At 42.9% G+C, this 18,460-nt stretch overlaps 1 protein-coding gene across 1 annotated transcript in view; it reads right to left on the bottom strand.

Annotated features, from left to right (window-relative positions):
* The window catches only part of LOC146172886 (QRFP-like peptide receptor), a 126,330-nt gene extending 110,803 nt beyond the window's left edge, over positions 1-15,527 (bottom strand). Inside the window, exon 1 of the mRNA XM_084584424.1 lies at positions 15,013-15,527. Coding sequence (XP_084440550.1) covers positions 15,013-15,527 — 515 coding nt within the window. The remainder of the gene's footprint in view (positions 1-15,012) is intronic.
* Positions 15,528-18,460: the final 2,933 nt, after the last annotated feature.

Below are 18,460 nucleotides of genomic sequence, written 5' to 3'. Positions count from 1 at the left end.
TCAAGATTTCTAAGTTGAAACTGCATTTATTTACCTAACCAAAGCACTTGACTTGATAAACCGCAAAATGTTCGTCACCAAGCTTGGAACTCTAGGCATGATTGAAAAAACTCATCAGGGGCTTCTTTTTATGTTATGTTATGTTATGTTATGTTATGTTATGTTATGTTATGCTATGTTATGTTATGTTATGTTATGTTATGTTATGTTATGTTATGTTATGTTATGTTATTTCCTTCGCTTCCATAGGTCAGCATACGTTAATGCGGCTAGTGAATGTGTACGTTTCCATTAAGACTAGCCGACTGAAGAAGAAGAGATGAATATAGCACAGGGAAAAACGGGTCTATACTGTCCATTAAAATATCGCCTTAAACAAAATTCGAAATATAGGCATTCTCTAGCAAGAAAAAAGGGGCATCGATTTCTTCTCAGAACCTCTTCCAAGCGCCGAGCGATGGGATGTTGTCCAGTACTTTGTTTTTTGTTTTTTGTTTTTTGTTTTTCAATTAATCGACTTACGGTCATGCCTTATATGCTGTTTTAGTAGCAAGCATATAGTCCACATTTTTATTTTGCAACACTTTGTAGTCGTCAGGGGGCGTAGCGTACCGTGAAACGCTCGCCTTGCATTTCATTGTGGCTGTCGAAAAGCACAGAAGAGCACGGATACGTAGAGAAACGCAACGTTGGCAGTTCCACCTCGGCGCCGCGGGTTGTCCCGACGTTCTGATGACACGCCTGTCATTTCAAATGACAGGGCATCGCTTGTCCTGCCACCTATTCAAAGGGAATGAAGGGCTGAGTCTGTACATATAATTACGACAGTCAAAAATGTCAGTCTTTCAAATATTTGCAATCAGAACCTGCCATCAGTATCTCACGACATCGCGCACAAAACCTGCACGCAGGCAAAACGAATGACGACACATGTAGATGACAAAGTGACATCGCCGCAAAAAATGTTCATAATGGCGCACCCTCGCTTTGTCCCCTTTGTGTAACCAGTATTTTTTTTTTTTTAAGAAAGAAAAGCGCACGCCAAGCATGCATTCTTCCACTTCAAGGAATTCTAGAAAATTGCCCACAGGAGCGGAAATTTGTATGTCCAACCGCGTTTTCGTTAACCGACTTCGAAATAAACGCTGCAAGTCGCACTTGGCATATCACCATTCGTCGTGTATGATAGATAGCGTTGAACGGTGAGGGTATTCTCGGTTATTCTTGTATGGCATTATCAAACACATATATGCTACTACAACGTGAACTTAATGCCGAAACCATTTCTACTAAACTGGGATATAAAAATCTCGTTTCTTGTGGTAATTAAAATTTTGGTCCGCCTTGAAAGACGTTTAATTAATAAAAGAGGATCAAAAAGTACTTCAACACGCTTATATTTGGCAGTCCCTCAGACCCGGGAACTATGTCACTGCAAGCACTCCCGACGAAGACGCACTCGGAAAGGCTAGTGAGATTTTCTTCGTGATACCATGTGATCATATTATAATGGGTTTTGTCAGTTATTGTGTGATCGCGTATTATTTTGCTGTCGACGTGCAGAAATGCAGAAACGATACTTCACCACTTCTCTGCCACCGGAGTTCATGGTGGGGCAGAGCAGTCCAGGCATTAGTCCGCAAAGTTAACTTTTAGAGCCATCGCTGCATCCAAATCATGCGCTCAGTCTGCCAGATAACGTGGCAAGGGGAGGCTCGGTCCCCCGTGGGATTTATCATATCTGTGCAAAATAAAAACCGCCACAGCTGATCACGCAGCGGTGTCATCCCCTCATGAGCAAAGCGAGATGTAATAAATAACAAGTTGGGGTAGTGAGCTCGTGCACTCGACTGGTGCTCTAATAGAGTGCCGAATGAGGTAAAGGCGCCGCTGGCATCTCCAGACGGTGAAGAAACAATGTAGTGAACTATCAATATATTGAACGACCACAGTAATCCCCAGTGCATTGTGTTATCAGGGTTTTTTCGCTGGGCTCCCTCATCCGCGGAGGTTTCAAAATAACCAATAATATGCGTCAACGGAGCACGACACGCGAACTTATGCACAGTCTCGCTTAGGTCAATGAAGTGGCTTGTAAACAGGCGCCGCGTTATTTGTTTGGTACATTGCTCCGAAGGGCCATTGCGCGTCCGCTTCCGTAACTCCTGAAAGGAATATAAGGCGGTATGAAAGAAGTCTCTTAGGAAGGATGCCGCCAAATATGCAAGAAATTTCGGTGAAGTTAGGGAGGATATCGCGCTTGATACAACAGCGGAGTGGTGAGCCTCTTTATCTTACCATCCCTGCGTACTTTAAACACGGTTTGCATGAGGTACGCAGTGTCGGTTTAATAGTGGTTTACACCTTAGTACTTAACCATTCTCTTGTTGCGAACGTGTTGACAAAGTCAAGCATTTAACCAGCTATCCAGAAGCAATTGTCGTTCTCTGTTAACTTCATTCGTGGTTATGCGTCCTGGTGGCTATCTGCATTGCATCGTTCGAATGGTCAAGCGAAACCACAACATGTGCGGCCTGAAGACACTTTGAGGGCAACTATAAAAAAGTTTTCTTATTATTAGCTTGAAAATATTTACAAAGTGCATAAAAATACAGACGAGGGTCCCATAGTCCGAAGACTGCACCGGAACTATGTGGCTAAAATGAAGAAGCTGGTATTTTTGTGGTTTGTGACTACAATTCGACCGAAAAATCAGCGGATCTTTCATTTCTGCCGCTTTTATCCCACGCATGCTCTCACGGGGTCGTGACAATGTCGCAAGGGACAAAAAAACTGACATGTGTAATACGCCGGTAGAACACCTTGAAAGCACCAGATGACAGCAGTTTCTCGCCAGCTGCGCGCAAACCTGTCGCGCCTGGACCAATCCGCGCGTGCACACTGTCTACAGGTGGGCGCCCTGTACTACAGCAATGGTAATTTCAACACGGCACACAGTGTGCGAAATGTGTCTAATATCTGGTCTCGTTTATACCTCGTGTTCCGTGTAGCGTAACTAAGCTTTTAGAAAAGACGAAATATCCAGCCCCAATCAAATCGACTTAAGGTAGTAACAGTCGAGTCACATAATTTGCCTTATTGTTTTCGTTCACTAAAAGCCAATTAACTGATAAAGAATAATCCACTAACTTTTTAATAGCAGACTTTAAGGAAAAGGTGCAAAGGAGACGCCAAACTTACGCAACCTGGACTGCTAGCCCTCCCATTTCCTTCAAGTTCATCATGCCCATCGCTCCGTGCTATCTGGTGGAAGTGGGGAACCTTGTCGTAACGAACAGAGCCGCCGTTGCTTTGGTGAGTCTATTATCAAGTCCTGAAAGGACTGCTTGAAGCCGAAAATGATATGTGATGATTTGACCGCCTGGTACCAGCATGTTCCGAAGCTAAGAGATTTCGCCTTCCGCCAAACCCTTCGCGTTGTTTTCCCTATCTGCCACCCATTCATTGCGCACCAACTGATTCGCTCCTGACTATTCCCGTTCTACCTTCCCCAGCGATTCCCCTTCCCGCAACCCTACACGCTATGTTTTTTCGCTGTTGAGCAAGTCGACTGTCCCGATATATTTTTGACCGGGTATTGTGCAAACAGCTATAGCTGTTATGTGATTAACGTATGCAGTGTTTTTTTTTTTTTTTTTACTTTTCTGGATTCGACTGTATCCTCTGTGGAAGCGGAAAATATAAAATACTCAAGGCAGAAGCTAGTTATTTCTTGTTAGAAGCAATGCTGCATCGCAGCTAAACGCGGCGCCCTTTGCGAGGCATGTCGTTAGCCTTCTACTCCTATTCCACAAGCTCTAACTCAACTCTTCGATCACGTTATTTCATTATTAACGCGCTGACCTGTTTCATTTTGATAATCGCACCATCGTTGATATCAGGAAGATAATTATTGCTCTTTCGAAAAGCACGTACGTTTTTACCATGGCGCTCTATTCAAGCGAGAGTGATGATGGGCATAAGTAAATACAAAGGTTTAACCACGCGGATGACTTCGTTAAGAGGCGTGGCACTTTCCCTGTTGAAGAGAAAAAATTCGACATAAAGGCATCATTGAGCGATGATTGAGCGCATAAAGCACTCATCTCGGCCCTCTTTATGTGTGTTCGCATTTGCAGGTGTGAGCGCTTTGCTTACCGGTCATCGATAATCCTGCCGCGAAGTCACAGGCACTTCGGCATTCTTCCCTCACATCGCGGGCATAGAGATACGGGCGTTCATCATCTTGGCTGACGTGTCAAGCAATGTCGGCGCTTTCGCGAAACGCTTTGATGGATAGTAAATATATGCTCCAAACATTAACGGTCAGAAACTTTCCAATTAAGCCTGTTGTTTGGCCGTCGCTAAGTAACTATGTTTGGAGAAAACGCGTCTTGTAACCTCGATGCATAGCAAAGTATGTCGGCGACCGTGGTCGTTAACCAACCTAAGCCTGTATCGTATGTTCTTTTTTTTTACCATATCAGTACAGGCTGAGACATCCTTTCAAGCGCGAAATGCTTTTAGCGTCCGTTCTTTCAAGACAGGACAGCCAAGCATGGTCTTCGATTGAGCGCCGACACAGACCCGAACGAGAGTTTTACTGAATGATCAGAAATGTCATGCGACTATGTACAAAAATATTCCAACTGTAGCACCTCTGTTTCGGTCAGTGCCAAAACGGCACCGCTAGCTCGGATTGCCTCCGCGGCCGCGAATAATAACACACCGAGAAATACCCAGCTGGCCAAGTGGTTTGTAGAGCATCTCGTTAAGTGATGGCTTCCCTGGTACATACATGTACTGCGGACTATATAGCCACCAATGCAAATGGAGTGGCATCTCCTTGACAACTCTAGCTCCCAACGTGATCCTGTCCGTTCGTATCACCGCCGCTCTGACGTCGCTTTCTTTACTACCAGCCTGCCAACCAAGACTTGTGGGTGTTATCAAGTAACTTAAGCTGCTCGCAAAGTCGACTAGAGGAACGACAGGGCGAACGACAGGGCGAACGCAGGGCTACACTCGTGTCTCTTCCCTGGCCTATTCGTAGTCGATGCTAGGGAGGCTAGGAAGCGCAGAAAGGGTAGAGGCATGCTGCGACAGACTCTAAAGGAGGATGTTCGCTGCCTCGCGCGGACGAGAGGAATGATGAATCCCCACAGAATTTGTCATCGATGATTAGTTGGATACATTTACATTGCTACTGAATGCGTTCACATTAAGCCGACGTTTCACAGACGCGACAGAATTGCTGTGAATGGTGATGGTGTCCACGGGAAGGACGGGGGGGTTGCTATGTGCCAGCACCTTAGCTACAGGGCTATAGGGCGAAAATTGTGTAGCAAGTAGCGTTTCTGAAAGACAGCTGGCTTTCGCGCCGAGTCTCTGAATTCGATTTGACTACAGCTGTTTTTCTGCGCTGATCAGTGAACCACTAGTGGGTGATAATCTTGTGAAGGTGATAAGTAAGGTTTTTGACGGGTGGTGGTGATGGTTGGCGGAGTGGAGGGGTTAGTAAGCGCTGGATGGCTCTTCTTGAAAAGGGAAGTGGGTGCAGTGTGCTGGCGCTTCGAGGGTGCCGGTCAATAGGTGAGTGGCCTCCTAACTACGGAAGTGCCGTAAAAGGGTTGCTGAGGGATGATACGACTCCAAAGTGGAAGCTTCACTCTCCGACGCTATGTGGAAACAGAGGCCTACTTTTCATTTTTTAATGTAAAAACATTTCTTGTGCCATGAATTCAGTGGATATATAGTGCCTATCATCAGAGCCTGTGGACAAATATGGTCTGCTCGAACCGACACTTAAGGAAAGAAAATCACTAGGTCATCGCCAGGAATCGAACCGCCATTAGAATAGATCAGCTGCCTTGGCCCTCGCACGAGAGGGCTATACTATCGCCTCATGTAAAACTGCAACATACTCTCGCACTGTGCAGTAGACGTTGTCGTCTTCATCAAGTTCCGACGGCAAAACATTCGCGCTGTGTAGTGCGCATCGTCGTCTTAGGAAGTTCCATCTGCGCCGCTCATTTGTTAAACGTAGGTAAATACGTCCTTAATGTAAAACTCTCAAGACACACAAAAAAATAAAGAATTGTGAGAGAAAGCCCACACCTAGCAAAAAGTTATCACAGGCAAAAACCAATTGGAACTAAAATAAAAGGTGCAGACACATGCCCAAGAAATAAATTTAGGAAAAACCAATCAGACAAACAAACAAAATTGTACAAATTACAAGTGTGAAAAATAGGCAGAGAAGCCCCATTATAAAAGAAAAGAGAAAAAAAATACAAGGCTGGATTCAGCGTGCCCAGAAACTAGACGTATTCTTGGAGGTAAATACGCCATACATATATGCCATCTGGCCGAGTGCGGCCGAGGTTCGCTAGCGTAGTGTCGGGCGAATCCAGCACGTGGCGTGGCGTAACTCGTAATTCTTTAATGCATCCCTGGAATTGTGTCACTTCGCATTGCTGCCGCCCTCAAACGAAGTCAAACGTGGTGGTATAGACACCCCCATCACTGTAGAGACCGCACTGGGACCAGCCAGCCTTGAGCATAAGCGTGGCGTCGCTCACAGACATTAGCGCTCGCACAGGCGAAGATCACGCACGTATCGTAAAACGCTCGTTTCCTTTTATGCATATTTAAGCTAAATGAACCAACAGCGCACAGTGGTAGGTGTCATTTTGAGCGACTTTTCCAGTTCATAAAAAGGAACTGGAATATACATCCAAGTGACTACTGCGCAGCACACTGCATGCAGAAGAGAAATACGGGTAAAAAGGTAAACTCTATTCATTATAAAAATTCAAGACAGTTTACGAGGTTACAGCGCCAATTCGTGCCAAAACATGGTCACTCGGCACACTTTTGTGTGTCACTTTTCGGTTGACCCCGGCGAAATTTGGGTGCGACGGCTGAACTGGACGCTGTCAATTATACTTAGATATTAAATTTTATTAAATTTCGCAGTTAACAATTTTCAACAATTGAAAGAAGCCAAAACATTGAGGGTGGCCTTAGTCAAATACGGGTGCGTCCTTCGTACTTATATAGCAATTTTGGTCCAATTTGAATAAATCAATTCTCGGGGGACCATATAAAATTTCGGAGGTGCTATGGTTCTGTTTGGTGGTGCTCTTCTAACTGGGCACGGTCCATTCTACCTGGATGTCAATTTTGGTCCATTTCGGCTCAAATCAGTTTTTCGGGGGACTGGAACGAAATTTCAAGGTGGGGGGGAGCCTACCTATATTTTTGTGCGACCATTGATCCAGTCATGGTCAGTTATAGACACAATATGATGACTATGGTAGGCTAACTGCAATAGCGTTACTATTCGGCTGCTACACGAATAAGCAAGACGAGGTTTTGCTCGGGGCAGTATCCTCTGCATCAGCACTTTTGCTCTGAAATTAGCGTCGAAGGCCAGTTTGCCGTCTGGGACGCTGCATCTGAAAGCCGAAATGAAGCCCCGGAGGATGAAAAAAACGACGCTCTGTCAAGCTTGAGAGCGACAGTTTCAACTTCTTATGATGTCCTCGGATGCTATAGGACCACGCGTTATCGCCTAAACATTCGCGATCGTGAAATAGGACGTCTGAGTTATCACCTTTTCTGACGCGGTTATCCCTTTTCCCCAGTGTAGGGTAGCCAACCGGAGGACTTTCTGGTTAACCTCCCTGCATTCCATCCTCATCCCTATCTATCTATCTCTAAAATCCTCAACTCGCGGAGGAAGAGCGGCTGTCGTTGTAAAAATTCATGTGATCTAACTACTATGGAGGAGCAGATTAATGACTAGCAACGTAACCTTGTGCCTAAATGTACCGCAGGTATTGCATGCACCGTTATTCACTGTGCTAATTATCGATTTCCGGACGCGGCTTGTTAATTCTTTATATAATTTGTACGATCATTTGCCTGGTATTCATTGGCAGCACATGCGCTACGGGCTATTTGTTTCGAATAGTTGTCTTATAAACTTTTTTCTCCGAAGCTTTAAAAATTGTACCAAAGTGTAGGCGGGAATAATTTTTTTTTTCGGGGTCTATGTTTATCGCTGAAATTTTGAAAAAGGTAAAACCATGTTCAGGTGAAGCGTTGTTTATCACGCCATCAACTTATAACATTTGGTTGGCTCGAAGTTTAGAAAGATTGACTCTTGAAATCGACAGCCAGCGTTTTTTTTTTTTCTTTTTTTTTCTTTTTTTGCAAATCAGGCGATGCGGAAATAATGGATTACTTGGATTTCCATCCAGAGGACACTGAGGATGACGTTTTTATAAAACGGTTGATTTTAGTGCAAAAAAAAAAAAATTCCCAGCAAACACCAGGGTAAACAGATTGGTCAGCAAACATATATTAACGAATAAAGCGTAAAGTTAGATCGATGAAGACCAGGAATGAGACAGTCTTATCCGAGTTTTCTTGATTAAAAGACAGTTTATTGCGCAATATTTACCTCTAGGGAGCAACGTATCGCGAAAATATTTTGCCAAAATTTATTAACAGTGAAGATTAAAGTTATGGGCATCTACAGCAACCTCAGAAAGAAGTCGCTGAAATGATGAATGCTTGCGTAGCTGTCACTGATTAACAGAACATTTAATGACTGGCCGAACTGGTGCTTCAGTGCACCGTATGTGCTATAAAAGATGAGTGCGATGGCCTTGTAGATATATGGCTGAAATAAAGTATTACGTAGTTAGTATGCACAGACGGCATTCCAAAAGTACTTTTGATCCGTTATAGTTGGCGAAGTTCTCCATTTATGACACAGTCCGAAAAATAACACACCTCTCGTGTTATATTGGTCGACTGGCTCCTATGTTGTCAGTACGCAAATGTGAAGACCGAAAGAAGTACACCAGGAACCGCGCGGTTTAAACGTTTTAATTATTACTACTTGAAGCAAACTAAAGAAAATAATGGTAAATTGCATAAAGAGAGTTTTTATCCACCATAATTTTTTGGCCTCCTGCCAACCCGGCTTTCGGTGGGAGATGTCAGCAACTACGCAGCTTTGTTTGATGTTCAACGAAGCTACTAGACTGCTTGATACGTCTGGGCAAAATGATATCAGCAGATTTCTGTCTTGTTTTCGATAAAGTTCCTCAAATCAAGCTGGTTTATGAAGATAGACTGCTGCTACTTGCCAACTGCAATTATTCGCTGGATGAGCACTGATCTGCAAAGTCGAAAACACTTTAGAGACATTAGAATATATACGTCAAAGGTGCTTCCAGTCACCTCCGGAAAGCTGAATGAGCAGTTATTATTTCTTGTTAACGCGAGCAACCTATACTACTTGGACATGCCTTCTCTAATTATTCAACGGATGGACGCTTATCTGCGAAGCGCAAACACTTTAGAAAAATTGAAAAATGTGTACGAAGTGTGCTTCTAGTCCCCTTTGAATACTTCAAGGCAGTGCTTTGGGGCGTTATCATTTCTTACTTATACGAACGACCTCACATACGGTAGGAGCAGGGCTCAGTCTTCAGTGCCACCGGGTTTTCACCGGTGATACAACGGGTACGGGCTTGCCCCTGGTCTTGTGCTCGGGCCTCTCTGGGCTCAAGAAAATCAGGTTGGTTGGAGAAAGTTGGTCAGCGCCAAGTGCGATAGTGTAGTCCCTAAGCCGCCCACTGTTTAGGACAACGGTGACGCCCCTCGAGCCAGGAAGGGGCACATATATATATATATATATATATATATATATATATATATATATATATATATATATATATATATATATATATATATATATATATATATAGACATGGATTGCTTGTTACTAATGGGCCAGAGTTAAATTCAAACAGGGGGTCACACAACTTTACCGATTATCTATTTTATTCCAACAGTTTCGGACGGTGGACCGTCCTTCTTCAAGGTAGAATTGAGTATGGAGAATAAGTCTGCACATTACGCCACTGTTAGGAGAGGGAGAAGGAATTCTCACTCTCCGTCTTTGGAGAAGCAAACATTACTGAATAGATAGAAAGGGCGAAAAGCTCCAGTTGATTATTGGCTGGTGATGCAACAAAGACGGAGAAAGAGAGAAACAAAAAAAAAAAAAGGGGGGGGGGGGGGAGAGAGAAAAGGGGCAAAAAGAGAAAGTGGAGAGCCGACGAATGTTACATACGCGTCGTGCTTCCACGAAGACGACACTACATATATATATATATATATATATATATATATATATATATATATATATATATATATATATATATTAGCGATATCAAACGTTTTCAATGCAAACTGATTAAAAGTAGTAGGTTCAAAGAGTCACATTGAAAAACTTAAAACGTATTTCTTTCGACGTTTCGGCCGTAGCAAGACCTTTCTCAAGAATATATATATATATATATATATATATATATATATATATATATATATATATATATATATATATATATATATATATATCATCACTTCAGTACTTTGATTCTTTAGAACAGGCCGTGCATTGATTTGCTGTTTTTCTACAGCTTGCTTGTACTTGTGTAAATTTTATGTTCATGTTTTTGCACTTTATGCTTTCGTGTTTTCTTTTTGAATTGTTGTCCCTCCTGCCAGGACCTTTCACTGGGTCTGCAGTATGATTAAATAAGTAAATAAATATGAAAAACCACCGACACTGATATAAATTCCTTTTTAGAGAAGGAGTACGAACTTGTGTGCGTGGTCTAGAGACAGTGCGTCTAACTCGGGAAGCAAGGGTTCAGGAAGGCTGAATTCCAGTCTCATCCTTCCATCTCAAAGTAGAGTGCCGAGTTGGCAGCACCTGCCGGTTCGGCCACGGCATGTGGTCTTACCACGTCACACAACTCAACGACCAGTCATTGCACAGCCATGTCACATGCTAACTCCCCCCCGCCTGTGTCATGCCCGTAATTTTTCTCTCAAAACGCCAACATCGTTTGAGGCATATTATTTTGGTAGCCTCAATATATGTCCAGAGATAGGGCCTTTAACGCGACCGCCTTGGCGTCTTGCTATTTTCGTACTTTAATGTAACGCGGTCGGTGTAACGAAATGGAGCGCATTTCACTCCAGCACAGTTGAGTCTCTTAATTGTATGAAACAACTAAAGCACCTGTTTTTTGTTTGTCTAGACTTGTATCTCTCGCGTATTGAGAGCAGTGTTAAATTTTTCCCTTCGTTGTTTATTTTTGTTTAGTTTCATTGCGACGATGCAGCCTTTCAGATATAGCTCCTCCCTCTAGGGGCAGAAAAAAGAACTGCCTGCAATATGCGCATTTAAGAAATAAATACCGCAAGAAGGTAGTGTATTTCGTTTTCTGCCGACACATGCAGTTACTAAATTATGCATTACAGTAGTAACTTAGCGGTGGTTATAGAACTTACCAGCTGGCCACTGAGAATTAACTCAGTCAACCACTTTTAAATACGCACTTCGAAATCCGTTTAACGGCCGTCACGTGTCCAGAATTGTAACATCAGGAATGACTGAAAGTAAAAGTAGAAGTTCTAACACCACCATATGACCCTCTTGCATAAATGCATCTCTAGTGCGAGAGCGCAGCTTGCAAAAAGGTAATTTGAATGGGTACGCGATTCAGTAAAAAATAAAAAGGTTTTTAAACGTGACAGCGAAGTTTTCAAGCGCCATTTGTTTTAGACATTTATTGCTGTCGTAAAAAAAAAACGCAGTTCCTGCAATACTGCAACATTACGGATTCTGCAGAATCAGTAAACGTCTCGGTAACATTTGCCGATATTGCAATGAAAAAATATATATCGTTTTAGAGTAGATATTTAGCAGTTGCCTATTTATTACTCTTCTCGCTGTCTATTTATTGCCGAAGTGTATTCTTCGATTCTACTGTCGATGATTTGTTTTGTTTGTTTTTCAGTCCTGAAAATATTCCTTCCTTTTCCTCCAATTCTCAAATTATATTTCAATTTTTGTTACTGGTTAGATAGCGATATTTCACTGCTATTTTCTGACCACACAAAGGAGCATACATGTTAGGCAAACTACTCTTTCACTTTCCAGCATCTAAGTTTTTAAATATTAACTCTTACTGAACTTGCAATTAGTACGAGAGCCGGCCGCATGCCACTCACTTTTTATGTGACAATTTATTTATTTATCAGTTTACCCACAGCGCCTTTTGGCATTACAGTGTGTGTGTGTGTGGGGGGGGGGGGGGGGAGGGGGGAAGAGAATCACGACATTAGACAGTGCTTGACATGCTGGCCGGAAAAAAATAAAAACGTAACACATAAATTATAACAGCATAAGCAAACAGAAATACACGTATTACAGCTGTGTGACATTTTATTTGATTTTGATGAAACGACTTCTTGGGCAGCTTATTTAATTAATTTATTGTTTTAGGTAAAATGAGATTTTTAATAAGTCTGTTCTGCATTTTATTTCGTTTACTTGGTAAATGTGCTCCCTTCTTTTTTATATAGTCTGGCGGCAGTAAATAACGGTCACGGTAAATACCAGTTGTAGAATGAAATATGCTATGAAAGAATTTCAGCCTAAGTATATATATATATATATGTATATATATATATATATATATATATATATATATATATATATATATATATATATATATATATATATATATATACATATATATATCTTGTTCAAGTTTCTTATCGCCACCCCTGTTTCAAGTATTTTTGACACACTCAAAGTGCGGTGTGTTCTTTTTATTATTAATGCCGTTACTACCTCTATTTCCTGCCCATCTTGTTTCAGATCCCCTCCCCAGCATCGAACAACATAATTCTCCTCACAATGTGTCTATATTTATCTCACATTGCTTTTTTTTATTTAAATTTTTTCCTTTGAGTTAAACGACTGCAAAATGTCACATCTAGGCGCAGTTTCAGCTTTCACTGAATGGAAAACTTCATCCTAACCATACTGCTTAAATATCGTAAATAATGTGGTAAGTAACGTACACGCGGGCGCAGCATTAAGCCGAGTTTACGCGCAGCTGGAAGCGTTACATCACAGTGTCATGATAACATTACAATTGTCCGTAAAACATGCAAATCTGGCCTTCTGACACTGACCGTCAAAAAGGTAACGCGTCCTGCATCTTTCAGCCAAATCTATCTGATAACTGATTTCCCAAAGGCAGAATTGGCCAAATGGCTTAAATCCCAAGTATATTTCCTTTTCTTCATTCCAAACGTAGCATCAAAAAGCTATGTTTATTCTCTGATGCACGGGACTTAACTGGCGGCCCTTCTTTCATCGACGTTTTACAAAAAAAATAAAAAAAAGCTCGAAAAAATGTTCTGGTGGATTTTTTTTTTTTTTTTGTGATACAGTATACGCACAGCTTCATTCAACTAGAAAAAAAAATGAATACAATATTACACGTATGGTCTTTTCTGTCTCCTCCTTCTATTGCTCCGCAAGGTTCGCTGCGAAACATGTGGTCGTACGATGCCTCTTAGCGACCTTTTCCTTTGTTAGGCATGCATTTGTTAAGAAAGAAAAAAACATATTACAACTGCAGGGAAGTTTTTTTTTTTTTTTAATATTTCGCTTCTTTCAAAACTTCGCGAGTTCTCTTCCTCAATATATTCATCCTGACTTAGTAATACGTGCTCAAGAAGGCAAATTTAGTCGCATAATGTCAGAATTTAATACTCTTACTAATGTGGGAAGAGATACTGTTTGATATATGAAAGAGGCATTGTCTGTACACCGTTGTGGGCAGTGGGTTTTCGGGGCTTTATATCAAGTATGTTTCATGGCTTGGTTCGAAGTAAGCATTCCTTATTTATTTTTAGTACTTATTCTTCGAAACCCACAAAACATTTATCTCGTTAAATCATTGATTGCTAAGTTTTAAATCACCGTGATGGGTCATTGGTTAGGTCACTCGTCTGCTGAACTCGAGGACGCGGGTTCAATTCCGGCTACTGCACCTGCTCTTATTGGAGGCAAAGTACAAGGCAACCAATTCATGTACTCTACAATGTTAGCGCAGGTTAAAATTCCTTGCATGTGCGAAATTCCCGGAAGGCTCAACTGCAACGTCTTTCAGAGAAAAACAAGTTTTGTAGAGTTACAACAAATAAATCAATAAACCGAATATTATCTTTTTCATTTTATTATTGTTTATGTGTCGTCTATTTACTCTCTATCGCAATTGATATCACGTACATCAATTAAATTTATTCAATTTTCACATTAATCTCCGTCATATTGATAGCATTAGATTAAAATCTTTCAAGATCTCACATGATTTTTCAATTGCCTGTTTCAAGGACTTATTCATGCCTTTCTATATATTTCCAGCAAATACGTTATTTCATCTTTTACTTTTTTAACAGTTCTCTGTCAGCGCTAACGATTCATTAGTATGTTCCCTTCGCTATTGGGTTGAAGTGAACTGATTTTCTCATTGGCCTAATTCAACCTACATAATTCGAGATTTCTTTGAATTTGTCGAGGCACCGTCCCTGCCTAAGTCTTTCTTGTATTGTTGTCTTTTTTTCGTCTCATTTTCATTAATGTACCGTTATGAAGCGCTGGCGATGCATGAAAGTGAAGAATATTTATTCGCTAATGATTTGTCCATCTTCCAAAAGCGCTTCTTCGTAGTATGCTACAGGTCATGGCGTTCAAACTTAATTATAAGGCGTGGACTCCAAATAACGTAAAATACTTTTTCAAACTATAGCAATAATTTGAAGTACTGGTCAGCTTGAACTGACGTTTCTGTCCCTTCAAAGTGTTGTACAGCGATGCCTTCCCTAGGTCTAAACAAATATTTTATTACAATTCGCAATACTCATTTACACGAACCGACGTTTCTATCCTTTCAATATACAGTAAGTGATGCGGGCCTAAATTTGGAAAAAAATATAATATTTTACCACTTTATCTTCTAATTACTAAGAGGTGACAGCGCAGAGGTTGCACCTGAGAAAGTTTTGGACAGAAGAACGTGGGAAGTGTTTTCGGCAGGCACATTTGCATGTCCTTACCTTTCGAGGCACGTGGCGACTAGAGTGAGAACCGAAGCGAACACCACAACAGTTTGCAAGTACAGAAGTGCCGTGCAAAGCCAGTCAGTCATGAGGGACCAGGACGCCGGTCCGGCCAGCTCCATCAACTTGACGGGTAGCACGAACGCCCCGACGGCCAAGTCGCACGCTGCGAGGTTCACCATGTAGTAATTGACCGCCGTGTGCATCTTGCGGTCCGAGAGAACTGTGTAGCACACCATCGAGTTTCCTACCAGCGAAAGCACCATTACCACCAGGTAGAGCAAGACAAACACGCTGCACACTCCGGGCAACTGCGTCAGGTCTGGGTACGGCAACCCCGGGTACACCAGCAAAGGGTCCTGCGTGTCCGCCCCACCTGTAGCGTTCCAACTTTTGGGGAACTCGGCCGAGGGAGATAGGGATGCGACGACTTCGTCTATGACGACGGACGAAGCAAAACGCGACGCGTTTCCCCCGCCACAATCGCCGACACCAGACGGCGAAGGAGGCATGAGAACACGCCAGCAACGCGTAAAACAACCACTATATTCAAGCCCAGCACGCCACCCAACGAGAAGAGGACCGCGCGCTCTTTCCCGTCCTGATAAGGAACTTGGGGAACAGCGTCAGGGACCTCCTGCACTCCGTCGATTCCCGGAGGAAACTGGGAGCGCGCGCGTCGAGCGACTGCTTCCTTCCAACTTCTCTTTCCCGCTGGAGGGACCGCGAGAAAGAGAGAGAGAGAAAAAGTTTCGGCGCATGACGCATTCCCTGCTTTCTTCTTTCCTTCAGATCATGCTCTCCCTTTTCTCCATATCCGCACACTCTTTCATCTTTAGAGGGCGAGAGAAAAGCTCGCCTGTGCGCCAGGGATTTCCCACTCCCTTGACATTTGTGGCACGCCGTCCGTTCTCCCTCTGTTGCTCTCCACCTGTTAAAAAAGAAGTACGCCGCAGAACTGTTAGTTCTTAATTTTTCCCTTTTATGTCATGGTTCCTTTTGTTATTCGTCTCTGCAGATCACGTTTGATAGATTTCGCGGGAGAAAGAACAGTACGAAGAATAGTGTCTTTCATCACGCTAACTGAACGTGTTAACCAACCTTCATTTCAACGCCAGCATAAGGCAGAACTTCGTCGAACAAGACATAATATGCAAAAGCCAATGACACTGACAAAATTTGGACGTTGTATAAAGAGAAAATGAACACCTGCTTCAACAACCTGCTGCAAAGCGACGCTCCATTGGCTCGTTATATGGCTCCGCTACAGTTTTTGCCCTACACAATATCGCACCTCGGGTCATGTTCTTCAGCGTTCGCATAAAACACATGTACCACACTCGAAATTACATGACCTAGTTTGCCAAGCCACGTAACATAGACTTTCCAGATCATAGAATATCTGGAAGCATGCAGACAATGGCTATTAATTGAAATTTAGCATCTAGTAAAGTAGGTGATATGATTCACTACTTCTCTAGGCACATATATAGTAAAGGTGCCTGTTCGTCGATTTCGACCTTATTATCAAGGGCAGAAAAAGCCTTGTTTCTCTCATGTCTGCTGCGTTGCATTTATATGAGACTTTAGCGGAATAATTTGCCGAAAAGCTTGTTGAAACATCGAGGTGAAAGAAAATAGTAGAGTGCCTGTCAGAAATAAGGTGCACGGCTTTATTTTGTAATATTTTACTGTGGTAACGACACTTTACTAACACCCTTCTGGCGCGCTTCTAGCCGTGCGGACACCAAGGTTTCCACAGCATTAGAGCAAGTGCCGCCATCTAGGAGCGGTAGGCGTAGACAAATGCTTTCCCTGTTTCCCTTTGTTGAGTTCGGGAAGGCCGTGCCTAATTCCTCCAGGGCTTCGGTCACTCCCTACTTCGGGGAGAAAGTGTCAGGCACAGCGGGTTAAGATGGGGATGGATGATTGATGAAGGCAGCTTGTTGCGCTCTGCTCGTGGCCGCTTTACAAAAGGCCAATGCTCCCGCTGCTGGCTCCCTTTCTTTAGTGACCAGTCGCGTGCACCTGTTGTGCAACTGTTTACTATACTTTGTGAAATTGATGTAGGACGAAAAAGAGGCGTCTTCAGCAATAAATGTGCGTCTTTAGATTTCAAAAAGAATCAATTTTGTCTACTGTCCATGATCGTTATTGGAACGGGCGCTGAAAAAAGGCATGGCAATAAAGATAAAACTTGGCAGGTGTTCTTGAGAGCACAACTTTTTCTGCTGCTTTTTAATAGAACTGGCACGTTTTCCGAGTGAAAAAGTTGTATTTTAACTTTTTTTCAATATATCCAGGCTTATATGCCATCACCATCCTCAGGCAAGCTTGGCCTAGAGCAGGGAAATGGGCTCAGATATATATTTATCCAATTAACCTGGCCCGGCGCAAACTGCACCCACCGTACCCTGAAAACATACTAATCTCATAAGCCCAGCTAACCTTCTGCCCCCCCCTCCGATACTTGCCTTTTCTTGGAATCAAGCCTTTACTGTTAGGCACCGTCGGTAATCTTACGTTGCCCATTACATACATACGCACCCATTTCTTCTTGATTTCGACGAGACTATTATTAACACGCGTTGGTTGCCAGATCCACTCTCTTCTTGAGTATTAAAGTTGCGTCTATTATTTTCTTCTCCAGTGATCGCGGCGCTGTCCGTAATTCAAGTTGGACATTTCTGTTAACTTCTAAGTGTCTGCCCCATAGTAGTGTACCGGTAAAATGCAACTGCGATGTTCTTTTCTACTGAAAGATATTTTTAATCTGCTCTTCATCATCTGATAACGCCTCTCAAATGCACTTCGTCGAATTCTTATTCAAGACGCCCAACTACTGTGCCGGAGTACCCGGGTTCGATCCCGACTTCGGCGGCTGCGTTTCGATGGAGGCGAAACGAAGAGGCTTCCGCGTGCTGTGTGATGTCAGCGCACGTTAAAGATCCCCAGGTGGTCGAAATTGCTCCGTAGCTATCCACTACGGCTCCTCTTTCTCTCTTTCCACTTTAACTCCCACCTTCCTCCTTTTCATTACGGCGCGGTTCAGGTGTCCAGTTCCAGCCGCCGAAAAATCACCGCGAAACATTTCAAGAAGCGGCCTTTCAGAACGGCTCCCTTTTCTTTCATGCCGCCAGTACAGAAACCGCTCATAAAAGGAACTCCACGCTTTCATCCACATTCACGGAGGCTGGAACCAGTGACAGCCACAACCGACTGGCCTGCGAACACCACAAACAGTGCTGACCAACGTTGTTCGCGTTTAGGTTTCGTTGCCCAAGTCTGTCATACAGAGACAACACATCCGCTACATGTCTTGTTCCTCAGCTGTTTGTGCGGTGTGACACGCTGCTGGGGAAGCACGTTCATTAGGAAACAAGTTTACGGCTCGTTGATTAATGTGTTATGTATAATCGAAATAGAAAGGTTAGGCCTATCCGAT

Source organism: Amblyomma maculatum, chromosome 11 (genome assembly GCF_055883805.1).
Source record: "Amblyomma maculatum isolate TAMU_Amacu chromosome 11, ASM5588380v1, whole genome shotgun sequence".
In the NCBI taxonomy this organism is placed as follows: domain Eukaryota; kingdom Metazoa; phylum Arthropoda; class Arachnida; order Ixodida; family Ixodidae; genus Amblyomma; species Amblyomma maculatum.
The sequence above is the reverse complement of the archived record's forward strand: the minus strand, read 5'-3'. Positions and strand labels throughout refer to the sequence as shown.